The sequence below is a fragment of the Kogia breviceps genome, chromosome 3, assembly GCF_026419965.1.
Source record: "Kogia breviceps isolate mKogBre1 chromosome 3, mKogBre1 haplotype 1, whole genome shotgun sequence".
Lineage (NCBI taxonomy): Eukaryota > Metazoa > Chordata > Mammalia > Artiodactyla > Physeteridae > Kogia > Kogia breviceps.
In genome coordinates, this window is record NC_081312.1 from 74,493,613 (window position 1) to 74,511,723 (window position 18,111).

General features: G+C 60.1%; 1 protein-coding gene across 4 annotated transcripts; it reads right to left on the reverse strand.

The window, feature by feature from the left end:
* Nucleotides 1–943: 943 nt before the first annotated feature.
* On the reverse strand, nt 944–18,104 carry CARMIL3 (capping protein regulator and myosin 1 linker 3). Of its 4 annotated transcripts, none has more exons than XM_067028684.1 (40): nt 17,914–18,104; nt 16,367–16,461; nt 16,006–16,056; nt 15,842–15,901; nt 15,641–15,756; nt 15,326–15,423; nt 15,026–15,096; nt 14,849–14,922; nt 14,539–14,614; nt 14,370–14,458; nt 13,828–13,922; nt 13,514–13,600; nt 13,187–13,296; nt 12,970–13,047; nt 12,333–12,409; nt 12,149–12,253; nt 11,985–12,054; nt 11,465–11,546; nt 11,240–11,336; nt 11,036–11,090; nt 10,783–10,955; nt 10,472–10,540; nt 10,155–10,248; nt 9,968–10,066; nt 9,405–9,533; nt 9,110–9,223; nt 8,483–8,658; nt 7,604–7,691; nt 7,325–7,462; nt 6,982–7,045; nt 6,656–6,864; nt 6,158–6,258; nt 5,222–5,537; nt 4,758–4,886; nt 3,713–3,779; nt 3,511–3,600; nt 1,946–2,070; nt 1,680–1,854; nt 1,398–1,508; nt 944–1,274 (listed from the first exon to the last, which is right to left on the reverse strand). In XM_067028684.1, exons 1-40 carry the CDS (start codon nt 17,951–17,953, stop codon nt 1,249–1,251), a joined length of 4,119 nt encoding a protein of 1,372 aa, XP_066884785.1. In that variant the 5' UTR covers nt 17,954–18,104; the 3' UTR covers nt 944–1,248. The 4 variants fall into 4 exon arrangements, with proteins under 4 accessions (XP_066884785.1, XP_066884784.1, XP_066884783.1 ...); XM_067028683.1 differs by having other exon boundaries at nt 944–1,277; XM_067028682.1 differs by having other exon boundaries at nt 944–1,277; nt 6,158–6,261.
* Nucleotides 18,105–18,111: the final 7 nt, after the last annotated feature.

Consider the following 18,111-nt stretch of genomic DNA (forward strand, 5'->3'; position numbering starts at 1 on the left):
TCAGGGGAAGACATCAGGAAGGGCTTCACAGAGGAAGAGGTTATTGAGCCCAGTCTTTTTTTTTTTATATAAATGTATTTATTTTTGGCTGCATTGGGTCTTCACTGCTGCACGCGGGCTTTCTCTAGTTGCGGTGAGTGGGGTCTACTCTTCGTTGCGGTGCGCGGGCTTCTCACCGCGGTGGCTTCTCTTGCTGTGGAGCACGCGCTCGAGGCACGCAGGCTTCAGTAGTTGTGGCATGCAGGCTCAGTAGTTGTGGCGCACGGGCTTAGTTGCTCTGCGGCATGTGGGATCTTCCCCGACCGGGGCTCGAACCCATGTCCCCTGCGTTGGCAGGCGGATTCTTAACCACTGCGCTGCCAGGGAAGTCCTTGAGCCCAGTCTTGAATGCCAAGCTGGTATTTGTTAGTACACTGATGAGAAACGATTAATTTTAATTATTGATCTTCTCCTGCCCTAGACACTTGCGCTCACCTGCAGGCCACTCTACTGTCGAGATTTCTGACTACTGATGGTGCCCCCAGGAGGACACAACACCATTTAATTCCACCATTAGTGAGCCTGCCTGTGTGTAAACACACACACACACACACACACACACACACACAGAGCACACTGCTCCCCAGTCTCTTCCTGGGACACTGGGATCTCCCCAATCCCACTGCACCACCCCAAAGCCCAACACACACTGGTGTTGGTTCCCCCGCTTCTCCAGCCAGCTCAGGCAAGACCCTGCACATAACAGCCACCCTGCTTGGGGACTTCTGAGTCCCCTCCCATCCAGCAGCTCTCCAGTCTTTCCTGCCTCTTCCCTTAGAGCTCTAGCCCCATCTCTGGGGGGATGTTCCCCACTTTTCCCCACTGTGGGGCTTGAGGGAAGGGGAGCAGCTGGTGGGGAACAGGAGCAGAGAATGGGGAAAACAGCAGAGACTTGGGCAGGTGGTGATTTTGGTTTTTTTATTCTATACAAGTGGAGAGAGAGCCCCTGGGGACAGAGGGACAGATCTGCCCTCCCAGGTGAGGAGACACCCCCCACCCCCCAGGTCTGCAGAGCAAGCAGAGCCTCTCTCTCCAGGCTGCTCCCTCCCTTCCTGTCCCCCACATCATGTCCCCCAGGCCTCATCCTGCTGTACTGCGCCTGGGGAACAGGGGCTGGCAGAAGGGCCTGGAGGTGCGGGGATGGGTGGGGATCTGAGTCCTTGTGAGGCACATGTCGAGAGGAGGGCTGGGGGGGTGCTGCAGCGGCTGTCACCCTGTTCCTGGCTCGCTGGCTCCTGCTGGGGGAAATCCAGGGAGTCCTGTTTCCCAGGCAGGGAGAGCCAGCCACGCCCTGTGGGCGGCCTCGTCACATGGATGGGTAGGAAGGGGGACCACCCTCTAGCCCACCCCTCTGGCACCTGTGGGGTCAGGGGGCTGTCTTCTATCAGGCTCCAGCTTGTCACAGGACTGTGCCCGCCGTGTCCTCTTGGGCTTTACGGGGGCAGTCCGGCGGCCCGGATCTGGGGGCCCTGAAATGACAGTCAAGGCAGGCCTGGCCCATGAGTGGGGCTCACAGGCTGCGCACTCATCCAGGCTGTGACTTCTGGCTGTCTGTCACTCATCCTGTGCCCAGGAAGGGACCCGATGTGGGCAGCAAGGCCCCAGAGGTGCCCCACACCCTCTTTAGCCAGGTGGCAGACCTTGGACCTCAGGCTCCTCTTGGTCCTGCTGGGAGCCCAGCCTCAGTCGGGGTTTGTTCATTCCTGGGGCCGCACCCCCAGTCTCAGCCTCCTCCCTGCCCCCTGGCTCCTGGGGGAGCCGGCGGCCCCTGTGCACAGCCACCGGCTTGGGGGGCCGCAGAGCTAAAGGAGGGTCCTGTAGCCGGCACAGAAGGAAGATGCTCAGTCAGTTAGTTTGTCCTTCTGCCTCCTCAAAGTGCCCTCCCCGCCGCCTTGCTGGCTCTCACCTTGGCGTTCCTGGCAGGAACCGCCCTCTCTGGGAATAGGGGCCCCTCCTTCTCCTCCTCCCCATCTTGGGATGCTGGGCTGGGGCTCTGGCAGCTGTGGTTGGGGGCGGGGGCGCTCTCCTCAGCTGGGGGATGGGAAGAGAGAAGAAACTGCAGGAAAAGACATTCTTGCACAGCCCTCCCCGTCCCTTGTCCCTGTGAAGCCCTGGAGGCCAGAACCTTCCCCTCCAAGCCCATTTGCTCCCGTGTCTCTGCCTCGGATGTCCCCTTCTGCTCTCACGGTCCCCAGGATCCTCCTGAGCCTGTCACCTCTGCAGGGGGCTCTGGCTGACCCTCTTGAAGAGCAGGGACAGAGCCAGGGCCCGCAGCCTGCCGGATCCACAGGCATGGCTGCCCATCCAGGGCTGCAGTGCCCCGGCGCCCTGCCAAGGCTGCAACCTGGCACTCCTAGAACTCTCTGCCAGTCTGATTTAGATGGTGAGTCTGGAGGAGAGGTGCCTGGCACCCTCACCATTCCCCCCATACCCTGCCTCCATAGCTTTAGGCACCCTGGGTCCAAGGACGTGCCACGTGTTTGGGGTTGTCTGTGTGTGTATCTGTGAGGTGCGGTGAGGAAGCCCAGGAGGGTGCTTGCGGTTAGGGTGTGCTCAGGGAGCACCCGACAATCACCGTCTCCTAAATGAAGGATGGAGCCCCCCCTTCCGGTGTCTTAACTAGTCTGTGTGTGGGATGGGATCATCAGCGAAGATGACCCCGGTGCTGGGTTGGCCTTGGAGGGCGGGGCCGGAGCACAGGCACTGCCAAACCTCGGGCCAACCTGGCTCTGCACGGCGCCCTTATGCTGGGGTGGGAGTGGAGGAGGGAAGGGAGTGTCAACCTCTCCAGGGAGATTTGTCCCTGTCACTGTTGCTGGAGGGTCACATTCCAGACCTGGGGGAACTGAGGCTGATGCCAGAGCTGACCAGCTTTCCTTTAGCTGCTCCCTAAGTGAAAGGTGCTCTGAACCCAGCAGAAGGGAGGTGTCATACTATGATTTACCCCCCCCCCCTTTATTCTGGAAGGTGAATAACCTGGGTGTTAAGTGCTGGCTGACTGAGCCAGCACTTAACACCCAGGGTGTCTGACCTCCGAGGCAGGGGGCTCTTGCCCCTGCTGTGGGGTACCTTTCTGCATGAGTGGAGGATGGCCTGGTGAACTATTTTTGGGGGAGACTGGAGTGTTGGAGGTGGGCCTGGTATGGCTGGTACTGCCCACCCTTTCCCCAGCTGGGGTGCAGAGAGAGTCCTTCTTTACAGAGGGTGCCGTTCTGCTGATGGCCCCCGCTCTAGAGAATTCCCCGAACCACCCACAAAGTGTTCCTTGTAGGCTAAGCCTGGCAAAGCCACTTCTGTTCCGTGGGACCTTTCTTTGCATTGGGTTGTTTGTTTCTTTTGGATGTAGTTTTGTAGCTATCCTGAAGCATTTGCACAGTGTTGACATTTTACTGCCCCCCCTTAGTTGGCTTCTGTCTCTTTGGACATAACCCGGGCCTTCAGAGCTGCTGCCAGAGAAGAGGCTTTCCATACCTATATGCCACGTGGCCTCTGCTCGGCGCATGGCACTGAAGCTCGGCTTGGTGCTTTGGGGTGGTGGTGGGGGCTTCCAGGCTCCAGGCCCTGGAGTGGAGGGAGGGGATGGGAAAGGGGAAAGGGGAAAGGGAAAAAAGGCATGTTAGCAGGGGCCCTGAGAGATGGGGCAAAGGAAGGACGTGAGGGCGATCATTCTCACCTGCATCGTCCGACGAGCGCCGTTTCTGCCAAGGCTGGACGCTGCCCTCCAGGTCTGGGCCTGGGCCCTGAAAGGACAGCTGAGTCAGGTCATAAAAAAAGTCCCTTCTGCATGGGGACTGCAGTTAGCAAGTGGCTTCTGCTCTAGCATCCCATTAGTCCCTAGACATTCAGACTGTTTTCCCCAAAGAGTGGCACTCATACCACCCCTAGGGGCATAAGAAATGGTTCACACGAATGAACATACAGCTATTTTAATATGTGTTTATTTTATGTGTAGTAGAAAAAAACATGACTAGTACAACAAGCCTGTGATTCTAAAGATGATAATGCTTAGGTCCAGACTGAGTTTAAAAAGGTGAGTTGAGGGATTTTCTGCTGGCTCAGTGGTTGAGAATCCGCCTGCCAATGCAGGGGACACAGGTTTGAGCCCTGGTCCGGGAAGATCCCACATGCCGTAGAGCAACGAAGCCCGTGCGCCACAACTACTGAGCCTGCGGTCTAGAGCCCACGAACCACAACTACTGAAGCCCACGCGCCTAGAGCCCGTGCTCCTCAAAAAGAGAAGCCACCGCAATGAGAAGCCCGCACACTGCAACGAAGAGTAGCCCCTGCTTGCCGCAGCTAGAGAAAGCCTGCATGCAGCAACGAAGACCCAACACAGCTATAAATAAATAAATAAATAAGTAAATAAATTTATTTAAAAAAAAAGTGAGTTGATTTAAATAAAAATATTATGTAAATAATGCCATGGTATGTGGAGAAGGTGAAAAGCAGTCATAAAGGTGGTAATCAAGTCACCAAAATTTGGGAAACAGCTCTAGAGGTAAGCATTTTTAGGGCTACACACTTTATGAGGAAGCAGAGGCTCCAGAGTGACTTGTCCAGGGTTGCACAGCAAGTGTAGAGGCAGAACTGCAGCTGACACCTTCTACTCCAGAACACCACTCTCTCCACTGACCTACCAACTGCAGGGCCGTGGGGAGGGGAGGGTGGTATGCAGGGACCCACGGGACCCTCAGTTCGCCTCCCCAGGTTCCGCTCACCTCTTGTTTCCCATCGAAGCTCCAACCCTTGGCTCTTCCCAACCCAGGAAGGGCGACACTGTGGACCCTTGGCTGCTGTGCTGTCCCAGGGGCCTGGCCCCCGTCCCCAGGCTCTGCCCCGTCGGTGCCCTGGAACAAGGTTTCGGGTTTAGAATCAGTTCCCGATGGAGAAGGGGCTCCACAGGCAGCAAGGGAGCAGGGGAGGGCCCCAACCCCTCAGAGGACCCTGCCAGGGGAAGCCCTATCCAGACCCTCTGAGGAGTCCTTCCACTGTCCTTATTTGCATGGTGGACTCCCAGCATGCGCTGGGTCACCAGGCTTAGCCCAGGGAGCCCAGGAGCGAGGAACTGGAATGACAAAGTTCCCGAGTCCTACCAGTCTCCCATTAATTGCCTAGGGTGGGGTGCGTGGATGGGCTATGTGTGGGGCAGCAAACCAGGACTCAGCACCCCTGCCTCACTTACCATCTTCCTGCAGAAGGAAGGCCCCCGGCCCCCACCAAATGCAGGGAGGAGCCTGTTCTCCTCTTCTGGGCTCCAGCAGGGGGAGGAATTATTGCCAAGGCTGGGGGGATCTGGGCTGGGGGGGCTCTCCTGAGTCGGGGGTGGGGGCGGGGGCGGAGGGAGGAGGAGCCCGATGGTGGGGGACCCTGGCCCGCTGTCCCCCTTGAAGCTCCGGGGCCGGCGAAAGTGAAACAAGCCTCGGCGCCTCTTCTTCTGGAGTGGAGGGAGTGGCGGCTCCGAGAGGCCTGGCCGCAGGGTCCTCAGAGTCCGGGGGTAGCTGGGCAGGGTCGGGGTGAGTTAGTGACAAAGTCGTGGGGATATACCTAGGTCTGATGCCAAGGTCGTTCAGGGCCCAGAGTGGCGCTGGCGTTAGGCCAGTCCTGACTCTCCGGAACCTCCAGCTGTCCTGTCTCGTCTAGTCTTTCCTGCCGCTCCATAACCCTTTCCACCTATTCTCAGGGGATTATTTCCTCACCTCCCCTGTCACAACCCTCCAGCAGCCTCTTCCCTCCCAGGCACCCCTCCCACCATCTCCTCTCAGCCTCTCCAAGTGACCCAGTTCCTTCTGGAGAGATGCCAGGGAGTCTGTGCAGGACAGTGACAGAACACACCCTCCAGGCCTGGTACCACTAACCGTCACCCCATTCCAGGGCCTGCTATAGCCCCAACCCCAATCCCCCTGTGGTGGTTCACTCTGGCCCCATTCTTTTCTGCTGTCCTGAGGGGATTCAGAGAACATGGGAACTAAGGGCTCGGTGCGGAGGAAAGAGAATGTGGGGGAAATCTCCCAGAGAGACTGGCTTTGGGGCACTGCCATTGGAGAGGCCTCTCTGGGAGATGGGAGCCCTCCAGGGACTCGGCGCCTCCTGAAATTGGGAGTGTGCCTGGGTACCACACCTGGAGCTTTCATCCATAACCCTTCGGCTGAAGAAGTCCTCCAGCCCCTCATCCAGGCGGGTGGCCGTCCCGTTCTCCTGACGGGTCCCAGCTACTGGCGCCTGCTGGGAGGAAAGTCCTGTAGGATATACCATCTGGGTGAGGAAGCCCTCCTCCCATTCACTCAAAGCCTTCCCCTTTGGACTTTGACTTGCCTCTTCTTGGCCCCATGGAAACTTAGACTTCAGGATACCTGGGCATTTCTTAAACTTGGTGGCTCTTGACTCTCTCTCTCACCAAAATGAGAACTGCCACTGTCTGGCAGACAGACATTTCCTATCTGTGACAAGGTCTAGCTCCATCCAATCTGGAAAACTCCTCTTCTGTTCCATGGCCTGCCTGGGGCCCTGCCCGATGCCCCAAGGCTAGTACCTCTGGCTTTGGTGTCCTAGAGCTAGAATCTCTGGCTCTGGCACTGCTAAGTGAACTTGGTCCTCTTGTGAGGCATTAGGGACTCACGCTGGGCCGACCAGGTCCCGGAGGGGTGGTCCTGGGGGGCCGGGGCCTCCCTTGTGTTTGATGCCTTAGTTTGTAGCCATGAGTGGGCAGCTCAGATAGACCTTCCCAGGAGCCACTAGCTGTGGGCTGGCTGCTCCCGAGTCCTGAGAACCAGCCAGGGGGGATCCCCAGGCTCCCCAGCTGGCTTTCCATGTCCTGAGGGCTCCCACCTGTGGGGAGAGCAGCGTTAGAGGGACTAGCAGGAGGGACAGGGAGGAAGCAGGCTGCAGAGGCAGAGATAAAAGAAAGGGAATCAGGGCCATCAGCGGGGAGGCTGGAAGACTCACTAATGAAGGCAGACACCGGCCGGATCTTGCGGCAGCGCTTCTGCTTTTTGATGGCCATGGTGTCCTGCAGAGACGGAGGCATACGGTGGGGCCAGGTGGCAAACCCCAGGAGCCTCACCTGGAGCCTCCCATTCCTCATAAAGCCTTCTCTTTAGAGTCTATCCCGCTTCCCTGTTCTTAGGCGGCTGAGGCAATGGGACAAGGGAAGAGGCTGGGCAGGGTCGGGACGAGGGGATGAGACCCGGCGAGGGGCAGAGAGTGGAGTCCAGGGAAGTAGAAGGGGACAGCGCTTTGCAGGGTCAGGGGCAGGACCAAGGTTAAGGAGGGGAGTGGGGTTGCTCACGATGTTGGTCCCAAGTTCATCATCTGTGGTCTCGTCATGGTCATGGTTCCGGCCTCGGCCCCGGGAGGACAGATCCTGTCCTTGGCACGGTCCCCCTGGCGGATCTGACAGTGTCTTTAGCTGGGCCAGGTGTCGGGCCTAGGGAAGGACAGGTGTGAACAGGATCCCAAGGAAGCCGCCCACCGCCCAGGACCTTGACAGGGAGGGCTGGTGAGGGGAAATGCGGGTGATGTGGGGTGGAGGACATGTCTGGGCCTGGCTGAGGCTCAGAAGTCTTACCAGGCTCTTGTGGGAGTGGTACAGCTCCTGCAGGATCTCGTCTACTATGGAGTTGGTCAAGTAGGTGACGACCGAGAGCTTCACTTCACTGTGGGCACAGGGGGGTGGCTCAGCTCCTCCTTCCCTGCGCCTGAGCCTCTGCCCCAGCCTTCCCCAGACGCCTGAGGGAGTGGGCCAGCCACCCTGACCGCCCACGGAGAACACGGCTGCTGTACGAGGCACCTGGGATCCACCACCCAGCTCCACCCACAGACCTTCCAGCCTAGGGGTGTGTGGAGGGGGAGGGTGGCCGAAGAGGAACTGAGGGGAAGGAGGGGCAGAGGGGCTCTGGGTCCAGCCCCTGGAGCTCCAGTGGAACAGAGCGAGGTAAACTGAGGTGTTGAGTGAATTCTGCCCGTCTCTGCTGTAAGAGCAGGAACCAGCACTTCTTGAGCTTGGCCATTTCACGGGTTTGTGTAATAATTTGTCTTCATTTTGGTGAGAGGTGGCACCCAGACTGGAACGACAGAGAGCTCTAGGGGCCATGAAAACTTGGGGGGATGGGCAGCGCAGTCCATGCACCCCTATTCTTTGTCCACACCTCCGAGGAGGCTGTGCTCTGTTTCTAGAGGTCAGTGCCTGGGGATATGTGCGCGGCTGTGTGTACATGTACACGTGCGTGCACTGTTCGGACTCCTAAACCCCAGCTCAGCATTTAGACTGCTAGGGCAAAGAAGAGTCAGACCCTAAATAGCAAGGTTGCAGTTGGTTGAAGATTCATCCCTTGTAATGTAGATTGTGTCATTCATTATTCATTGCTGATGGCTGGCCCCCCCACCAAGTCCCTAAGTGCTCCAGGCCAAGTCCAACCCCACCTCCAGCCCCAACCCCGCCTCTCACTCCAGCTTGTTCTGAATGTCCTGCCCCGCCTGCTCCAGCAGCGCCCCTCGGATGAAGTTCCGGGGCACAGTGACGCGCTCAGCCACATTGCTCAGCATCTTGTTGTGCCCTTCAGCCACCCGCATGGCCACAGGGCATAACTCTTGCGTTAGGCTGACCATGGACTCCAGGATCACCTAGTACGTGAGGAAAGGAGGCCAGAGCCCCAAGGAGGGCAGGGTCAGGGCTGGCACCACAGTGGAAGAGACTCCAGCCTGTCTATTCCAGCCCCCCGTGGGGAGACTGAGGGGCCGGCCAAGGTCACAGGGCTGGTTAGCAGCAGAGCCTTGGACACTCAGGCTTCCCCGCATCCTGGTCAGTGTCCTTTTCATCCTACCACATGGACACATGGACAGGGGAGAGTCAGTCCAAGGATCAGAGTCCAGAGGGAGAGCTCAGAGTTCAGGGGCTAAGGTTGAAACGAGCAGCAAATATCCAAGACCGGTTCTCTAGCAACACCTTGGCACAATGGGAGTGTAGGTGGTCTCAGCTCTGCCACTCCTTCTTGCCCGCGGTAATCTTCCCGTGCTGGCCTCGGCCCTCGGCTCAGGGCCTTGGTCAGCACCGGGCTCCCTCCCCAGGACTTGCCTGCAGCTCCTTGTCCACGGCCTTGGACACCTCACTGGCTACTGACTCCAGCCTCTGCCTCACGGGTCCGTCGTTGGCCAGCATGTGGCCCAGCTCATAGAGGCTGGGAAACAGCTGGGGAAGAAAGGGGCTCTGATCAGAAGGTCAGAGTCTGGCCTCGCTGGGTCCCTGGCCTAGGAGGCCATGAAAACTTGGGGGGATAGGCAGTGCCATCCATGGGCACTCCTGGGCTGGCACGCTGGCCTTCTTGGGCTCTCTAGACTGTCAGGGGATGGTGGGGCTGCGGAGGGCTCACCGCCCGGGAGTTCTTGGCATCCTTGATGAGGTCCCGAGCATACAGCAGCTCATCCTGCACGGGCTCCAGGGGGCACAGCCTCAGCGCCCGAACCTCCTCTTGCACCCGTCCACACAGCCGCTGCAGCATCTGCAGCACAGGTGGCAGGAGTGTTAGGGGGGACTCCCGCATCTTCACCTTCCCAGGTGGGCCCCCAGGCACCCCATTTCTGGGCCCCCTTGAGCAGTACTACTGGTGCTGGCACTGACAGGGGTAAGGGTGATGTCTCCCGATGGCCTGTTCCCTCTTCTTCTTGGGATGCCCTCTTGAACGCTCAGTGGAGCTCCCACAGTCCTGAGACCCCCTGTCTGGGACCCCTGCTGTTTGCTCACGTGTTCTCTCATGTTTGGGGCCCACTTTCTGCACGTCCTGTCTTTTTGCTCTCCCACATGCTCAATCCACTTATGGGCACCACACGATGCCTCTCTCATGACCCCTCCCGCCCCGACCTGCGCTCCATCACATCAGCCCTGTGCCCTGTGTGCCCCACGTGTGCTCCCTGTGTCTCGGAGGGAAACGTTTACTTGCTCGGCGCTGCTGGTCACCAGGCCCTGCTGCAGCCTGAAAGCCTGTTCCTGCGGGCACGTCTGAGAATGGTTGTTCCTCACCAAGTACCACTGGATCTGGAGATGATGATGAGTGGGTGGGGTGAGGGCCAGGGGATGTGGGCTGGCCCCTGCCCCTCGGGTTCCACCCTGCTCAGGCCGCCACCTTCTGCCAGACGTCCTCGGTACGCTCAGGGGCGCTGCGGTAGGCTTGGGAGATGTCGCTCACGGGGAAGGACATGAAGCGCAGCGTATGGTTGCTGTAGGACAGAGTGGCTTAGCTGGGTGGGATAGAGGCAGGCAGGAGAGGCTCTTGCTCCCCAGACCCCACCTCTTGCTGACCATTTCCCTCTTCTGTGGTCCTTCCTAACATTTCTATGCGAGTAGGTCAGGTGGACTGGGGTGGGGCTGGTGTAGTTCAGGCCTGGTCCAGGTATAGGGAAGCTGGGGGCTAGGATCAGGGCAGGGCCCTGGTCTACTCACCTCTCCAGGGCCCTTGCAATGTCCAGAAAGCCTAGGGCAGATGTATTGTTCCGATCCCATAGGATAGTTCTGGGGAAAGGGTGAGCATCAGCGTATTACCCCTCCCTCGGGGTCTCTCTTAGTGGGAGGGGACACATCCCCCTCGGGAGCCTTCCCTCCTTTCCTGGGTAATGAGGCTGACTCAGAGATGGTCCTGGGACTAAGGGTCTCCTGGAAGCTGGGGTACAGAGCAGCGAGGCAGCAGGGAGGGCATGTATGTGTGGGGGGGAGGGCTGGGGCTCTAGGTGAGAGGGTCCAGGTGTGGGCCCCACCTGAGGGAGGAGTTTATCTGCAGGGCCTTAGAGAGCATCTTGGCCCCGATGTCCTCCATGCCATTGCCACTCAGATCCACCTTCGCCAGGCAGGTGTTGCTGCCCAGGGCGTTGATGAGGATGCTGGTGCGAAGCTTCAGCCGGGAGTCTGCCACTGACAGTGACTGCAAGGACTGTGTGGGCAAGTGGGGGGTTTAGCCCAGTCCCTGCAGCCCCTGTCACTGCAGCTCCCCTCCCAGGCCCAGGCACTCACACAGTCCTCTTCCTGGATCAGCTGCACCAGCTTGTGGAGGATCTCCTCCAGGGTCCTGCGGGGAGTCAGGGCTCAGAGTAGAAGGGGAAGGGGCTGGGGTCATGTTAGTGGAGCAGCGGAGAGGCGGTCAAGGGTAACACAGTGAGCCACAAGGATAGGCGGATGATGGAGTGAGGGTCTGTGGGTATAGGGAGGGGGCCTCACTTGGCCTTGACATTGAAGTTCTTGCCCAGGAACAGGTGCTTGAGGGACTTGTTCTTGCCAAGTGCGGGCACCAGTGTCAGGAGGTCCGAGTCGAACCCTGGCCAGTAGATGGGAGAGGCCTGGCATTGAGGCCTGAGGCTCACTGGAGTCTCCTTAAGGCTTCTCCCCCGTGCTCTAGGCCCCTGTCCCCACCTGGCCCCCAGGAAGGGAAGTGCCCCCACTCACCATTGTCTGACAGATCCAGGCTGCCCACACAGGTGACAGCCCACAGCTGCTCCTGCAAAGCCTGGGCTCCAGCTGAGCGGAGCTGCAGGGACAGGGTGTGAGTGGAAGACAGGGCACCTTTAATGCTTAGGGATAAGAGGAGTCATGCCAGGATTCAAGGTCATACCAGGTCTTCTCGGGTGTGAAATCTAGAGGCCCCTTCTCTATCTCAGATCCTTCCCTAGGGCTCTCTCCCCTCCCTTCAGCCAGAAAAATCTCCAGGCCGCTGCTCTGGAGACAGCTTGCTCCTGCCATCTGGTGGGAAAGCCTGGTATCTCCCACCCCAAAGCGGTCAGCGAGGAGATCCTGGAGACTGAAAATGACCTCTAGAAAGAGGGCCAAAGACCACAGACGGACAGGGGAAAGTGGGGGTGAGGTCAGGGCGGGGGGGTCTCTGAGGGGTAGCGCGGAGGCAGGACGGAGCCAGAGCTTGACTTAGGGAAATGAACGGTGGGGTGATGGGGGGGGAATGAGGGCTCACCTCACAGCTGCTGAGGTCCAGGTGCAGATCGCTGAGGTGACTGTTGAGGGAGAGGCCCTGGAGCAGCGCCCTGTGGGAGGAAGGTCAGCAGGCCCGCCTTTACCCCTCACCCCCTACTCCCAGGGTTCCCCCTCGGACGCCCCCCAACCCTGCACCCACCCGACCTGAGGGCCTCCAGGGGCAGCCTCGTGGCCGACAGGTTGATGTGGCTCAGAGTGTAGGTGCTGCTGAAGAACTGCTTGAAGGCAGGCGGGGCCTCCCGGCCCTTCCTGCGGAGATGCCTGGGGTCAGCAAGGGAGGGGGTGTCCACGACTTGCCCCGCCCCTCCCTGCACCCCCGTGCTCCCACCTGTGGGAGCAGCTGTTGCGCGCCAGGTTGAGGTAGGTGAGGTGGGAGCAGCAGCCGTGGAGCAGGGCGCCCAGAAGCTGTGGGGTGGAGACAGGGTGCGTCTCACGGGGCTGGGAGGGCTGCCGGGAGGGGTGACGAGGACTCCCTCCTCCCTCCCCACCAAGGTCTTGGCGCTTCTCCCTCTGCGGTCAGTCTGTGCGAGCCCCGCTGTGCCTGCCCACTTAGTCTCTTCAAGCCTCAGTTTCCCCCCTGTGGAAGGTGGGTCTACTCCCACCTGCCTGGCCCCCAGGGGGTGAGAGGCTCATAGGCAGTGGATGTGTAAAGCCAGGGAGCCCACAGGCTCGTAAGGTGCCTGGTTCAAGTTAGGGAAGGAGTCCTTTCCTCCGGTGGACTCAGCGCTGCACTGGGGCTCACGGCTGAGGAATGGATCCGGGCTGGCTTCTAGGCACAGCCAGCACAGCCTTGGCGGCGCACAGATAAAGTGCTGCACAGGTGTGAGCTTCGGTGTTGATTTGTAATTCAGCTGAACCTGATGCCATCCTGCCAGCTCTGCCCACCTCTGTACTCAAGGAGGGGGTGACCCACCCCAGACTCCCCAGATCACCACAGGCTGGCTCCGCCGTCACCAACCCCTCACCAAGTCGATGGCGCAGTCAGTCCCCGCCAGGTCCAGGTGCACCAGGGCATTGGGCTGGGCCAGGAAACTGTAGAGGGCCTGGGAAGGAAGGACAGAGGGGTTGCAGGTGAAGGGGTGACAGAACCCCTCCCTTCCCCAGGGCTAAAGGGCAGAGACCCCAGGCCCTGAAGCCCGAGTGGGCCTCTGCAGGGGCTTGAGGCTATATTCGTGGACTCACGTTGGCCTCATCTGTGGCGAGCAGCCCAGGGTTCTTGCTCAGGTCCAGGTATTGAAGGGAGCTGGCAAAGGCCGGGTTGGCCCCGAAGGTCTGGCCCAGCGCCTGGAGCCCTGAGCACAGCGGGCACTGGGCTGGGTTGGCCACCGCCCCCCACCCCCGAACTCTTCCCCTTGCATACAACTCTTCCCCGCTCTCCAAATGTGGCTCCTTTCCCTTCTTTGGTCTCCGGGATGCTGTGTGAGTGTATGGGTACACCTCTGGGACTCGACACCCAGGCAGTGCTGGGGGAGGGTCAGAGTCAGAGGTCAGGGGTCCTGGGGCAAGTACCTCGAGGGGAAATGGCAGTCTTGGCCAGGCACAGTTTGGTGAGGCCAGTGGGGAAGCAGAGGAGCTGCTGGCTCAGGCTGAGGAAACCTGGGGAGTGGAGAGATAAAGGGGCCCACTGAGATACGGGCAGTGGGGGCAGGTGGTGCAGAGTCAGACTGGGCGCTTGAGTGGGGTATGGGCCTGGGGTCAAGGATGGCATATTGGGGCAGGGGCTGGCATCAGGTCGGAGAGCCCCTGTTCAGACCGGGTTGGGCTCTGGGCTGGGATAGGGGTCTAAGTTGTGATGGGGGGTAGAATTCAGGGCTGGGGCTCACCCTTGTCCTCGATGGGGTTGTGGGACAGAGTGAGGGCATGCAGCACACAGCTCCCGTTCTCCCCAAATACCCCGGCCAGCTTCTGGACAAAGTCCCTTCAGGGAAGGGGAGGAAGGATGTGTTTGTCCCAGGCCCTGGGTTTCCCCTCCTCCTCCACCTGCCTGCCTGGCTGGGGCTGCAATGGTCGGCGGCCCCTGCAGGTGGGGAGCAGCTCGGGGCCTGCCAGGGAGCTTGCCATCACTATGGAATACCTGGGAAGTTGTGCTGAGACAAAGCCCAGCTTAGGGTCCTCGAGACTGGAGCAGCGTACTCTGCTCGGTGGCTGACGGCAGAAGGGGACGGGGCATGGAGGTACAGGGAAAGGCTGTGGAGCTGGGGGTCAGGAGGCTTAGGCGTGGCTTGCTCTGTGCCCTCTTTGGGCCTTTTCTGTATGGTGAGGAGCTGGATGAGATGGTTCAGAGGCCCATATCATGCTCTGAGGTTCTGGGGCTCTAAGACTACATCAAGGGGGTACCACTGCCCAAGGAGGAGGCTGGCCTCACGTCTTAAGCCCGGCGTTGTCCAGCACCAGCTCTTCGAGGCTCCCCGACTTGCTCAGGGTGTGTAGCACCTGTTCTAGCACTTCAGAGCCCTGAGGACAGAGGGGGTCATGTGACCAGGAGCCAGAGAGGGCAGTACTCTCCCCTCCCCACTGCCCCTCCTAGACCCTACCAGCCGCAGGTCCTTGCAGTAGAGTTTGGTGAACCATTGGTTGTAGGCCAGGGCTGCCACCATTAGGGCCAAGTCTCTGTGGGGAGATTGAGGGAGGCAGGAAGGTGGTGAGCAGGTGGCTAGGGCCGGGAGGAAGAGACTAGGGCTGGGGTGGTTGGGCTGAGGAAAGCCTAGATGGGTGGTAGGCAGGTGGGGTGGGGGCTGGGAGACAGAGCCGGGACTGTGGGTGGGACCAGAAGGGAGAGCCTAGAAGGGCCAGGGCTGGGCTGGGGCTGGAATGGGGGCTTGAGTCTCTACCCCATCTGCTTACCGGCTCTCCAAGTGGCTGAAATCCAAAAGATTGAACTCCCGGTTATCCTCAGCATGATAGATGGTGTCCACATCCTTGGAGAGGTGGAACTGGCTCACACCTGCTTCCCTCCTCCTCCTCCTCTGCCCCCTCCCTCTGGGTCCCACCTGCCCGCCTGCCGGTCCCGGCCCAACGCACCCATTGCACCTCCTCACGGCAGTGCAGCCCATTGTAGTCGCACAGGGCAGCGTAGGTCTCGGAGAAGCCACCTGTGGGGCAGGAGATGGGCTGGCTCCTTGAGCGGTAAGGGGGTGGGGAACAGGCTTGGAGTTCAAGGAAAGGTCAAGGTCACTTTATGCACCAGTGTCCTGGGTTCCTGAACCTCTGAGGTCTGGGAGCCGTGGAGTCTCAGGGAAGGCAAAGCCCCGCACACAGAGGACTCTGAGCAAGGGGCAGGGTGGTGTAGGCCCCACTTTCCTCAAGTCTGCCCCTGCTCACCGCAGACACTGTGAGCGGTGGACGTGGAAGTCTCAGAGTTGGGGGATGTGTCTCGGGGCCCCTCTGGGGTGTCTGCATTTCCACGCCGGATTAGACTCCTGGAAAATGAACAAATCCATCCCAAGATGGGTGGAAAGAGGCTCTCAATTCTTACCCTGTTATAGCTTCTGGATCCCCAGGAAAAGCAGGAATAGGGACACAAGAGCTCTTCACTTTGATGTCTTGGGGGCCCAGGGGAAGGAGGGAGGGGGAAGGAGGGAGGGGGAAGGAGGTCTCCTTGTCTGACCCCCGAGAGACTCCTCCTTTGCCACTCACCCAGGGCCAGGGCAGACCTTGGAGAGGGCAGAGCTCACATGTCGTGTCACCTGGTCCACACTCTCAGCTGATGGCAGCCGCATGCTCACCATGCCACGCTCTGTCTCCACTAGGATCTGGGGGACAGGGAGCAGCAGGGCCTCAGATGCGGGCTCCCTCCTCCCGCTGGCCCAGGAGTGGGGCCCAAGCCCTGGCGCTCACCTGGTTCTGACTGAGCGTGTTGAAGGCGCGGATCTCCAGGACATTGAAGGAGCTCTCCACCTGGGGGGAGGGGACACGGGGATGCCCAGCTCATGGTCAGGGCCTGGCTGCCGGGCTCAGAGGGGAGCACGCCAGGTGCTCTCTGGCTCATCGGCCCAACTCACCTTGGCTGGGACTTTAAGGGGGAAAAGGTGGAGGCGCCAGGAGGTCAGGGCCTTCAGAGAGGGGAAAAGAATATCAGCAGCAAATGGCAGCTTCCTGGGCCCTAGTCACCCTGCCCTCTGTTAGCCCCCTCAGCCTGTGTGCACCCTCTGTCAGCTGACCCTCTGCTCTGGAAGTCCCCCCTCTCTCACATGCCCCACCCTAGACTCCTAGACATCCACCCAGTCCAACCTCCACCTGCCCCCAGGCTATGTCTCCTCAGCTCTCCCCCACCTCTGTCTCCCCTGTCCCCCCAGGCTCCTTGCCCTCACCAGCCCAGGTGCTCTTGATCCCCCCTCCCCTCCCCCAGCCCAGTGTCCTCACCAGCACTCGGTCCTCGAACTTCTTGGGCTTTGTCTCCAGCTTGACACGATGTTGTTGGAGCACAGCCGCTTGGCTCAGGCACCTCCGGATGCTGTCTGCAGGTGGGTGGTGGGCTGCTCAGAGCTCCCCTGACCCTGGCCGCCCCCGCAAACCCGAGGCTCTCCAGGGGCAGGGGCAGAGGAGAGGAGAGAGAATCAGAGAGAGACCGAGAAGGACAGGGACCGAGACCTTTCCTTCTTGGGTGACTTTTCTCTTTCTATTAGAAAGGCAGTGGGGTGTGGAGAAAACTCTGGCTCCTGATGTTCCTGAGTCGGGGGACAGTAGCTGAGTGACACCGTGGAAGAGTGTGAAGGATTTTTCCAACCCGTGCACTCTAGCAGCTGTCAACACATACAGAGTGAGTCAGTGTGTAGGGGTGTGGAGGGTATCCCTTCGGCTGCATTCTAGGTGGTCTGGGTGTGAGTGTCTACCTTTTACTACGCATGTAAAGAAGATGCCAGGGAGCCCGTGTGTGACATTGGTGGGGATGGCTAAGTGTGAATGAGTATGCTGTGTCTGCAGTTGTGAAAGGGGCACAGAGCCAGCCAGCTCTGGTGTGGGTGGGAGCTGCGGGGTAGGAAGGAGTTAGTGTTTAAATGAGTTCCATACCCATCTGCTGGCAGAATCATCCAGATATCCCAGTGTGTGTGCGTGTGTGTGCGTGCGTGCGTGCGTGTGCGGTTTCTGTAAAGATGTGTGTACACACATCTCATGATTGTGCTTGTGTGCCTGTGGACCTGGGGGAAATCGCCACAGCGCAGCATGCCTCTGAGTATCCTTGAGCGTCCTGGTCTCTGCGTGGGCTAGCCTGTGTTCCCGCCTCTGGGGGTCAGGGTTGGCAGTGATGGGGGGTCAGGCCTTGGTTTGGTCTGAGTCTGAGAACCAGGCAAACAGGAGAGGCCGTGAGGTGTGGGTGTTGGGTAGAGAGAAGGGGGTCAGGCTGGGATGTGGGCTGTGGTAGAGAAGCTTCAGTAGACCCTGCTCCTGGTTTTAGCTCCAGTCCAGGCCCTTTTCCCTGACTCCCTTCTTTGCCCCACTGGCAGGGCGCTGGGCGGGCTATCGAGTCAGTTCCAGGGCCGGGCCCAGAGGAGGGAGGGTGTTGAGGCCAGAGGAGGTCAGGACCTGGGGCAGCTCCCATCACCCGGCAGGGCTGGCCTGGCCCCACCCGGCGGGGAAACGGATTCTCCGGAGGGGACACTAGATGCTTCGCCGAGGGGTGGGCCAGAATCGCTGAGAGTCAGCCCCAGGGAGCGTGAAGGGACTGCACCTGTCACTGAAGATCAGGACGGGCGGCTCTGGGACACGTAGGTCCTGACGGGGTGAGGCGAGGGGGGCAGCGGAGGATGCTCTGGGACAGCGATGCCCCGAGCTGGGATGCAGGGGCAGGGAGCTGCCTTGGAACCGGATGCATGAGGGGCGGGAGGCACCGGGGTGTACCGCGGGGAGGAACGCACTGGGTCCGGGAGGCTCCCGGACGGGGCGTCCCGGAGACCACCGCAGCCTCGTACCTTGCAGCTCGCGGGTGAGCTCCGCGCTGGACTTGGCCATGGCGGCCGTTGCTGCCGCTGTTGCTGCAGAGGAGCCGCCGTCGCCACCGCCGGGGAGACGCGGCACATGCTAGACCCGGCTCCGGCAGGGCCCCGGCACTGAGCGATGCAGCAGCCGCTGAGCCCGCTCCTGTGAGGGGCGGCTGCGCGAGCGCTTCT

Excerpts from the sequence above, each read along its gene's own strand:
- CARMIL3 (XM_067028682.1), bottom strand. The coding sequence starts at position 17,953 with ATGGCCAAGTCCAGCGCGGAGCTCACCCGCGAGCTGCAAG. Across the intron at positions 6,865-6,981 it reads GCCGGTGTCTGCCTTCATTA|GTGGGAGCCCTCAGGACATG; the intron begins GTGAGTCTTCCA and ends CTCTCCCCACAG. Across the intron at positions 3,601-3,712 it reads GCGCTCGTCGGACGATGCAG|GGCCTGGAGCCTGGAAGCCC; the intron begins GTGAGAATGATC and ends CCTCCACTCCAG.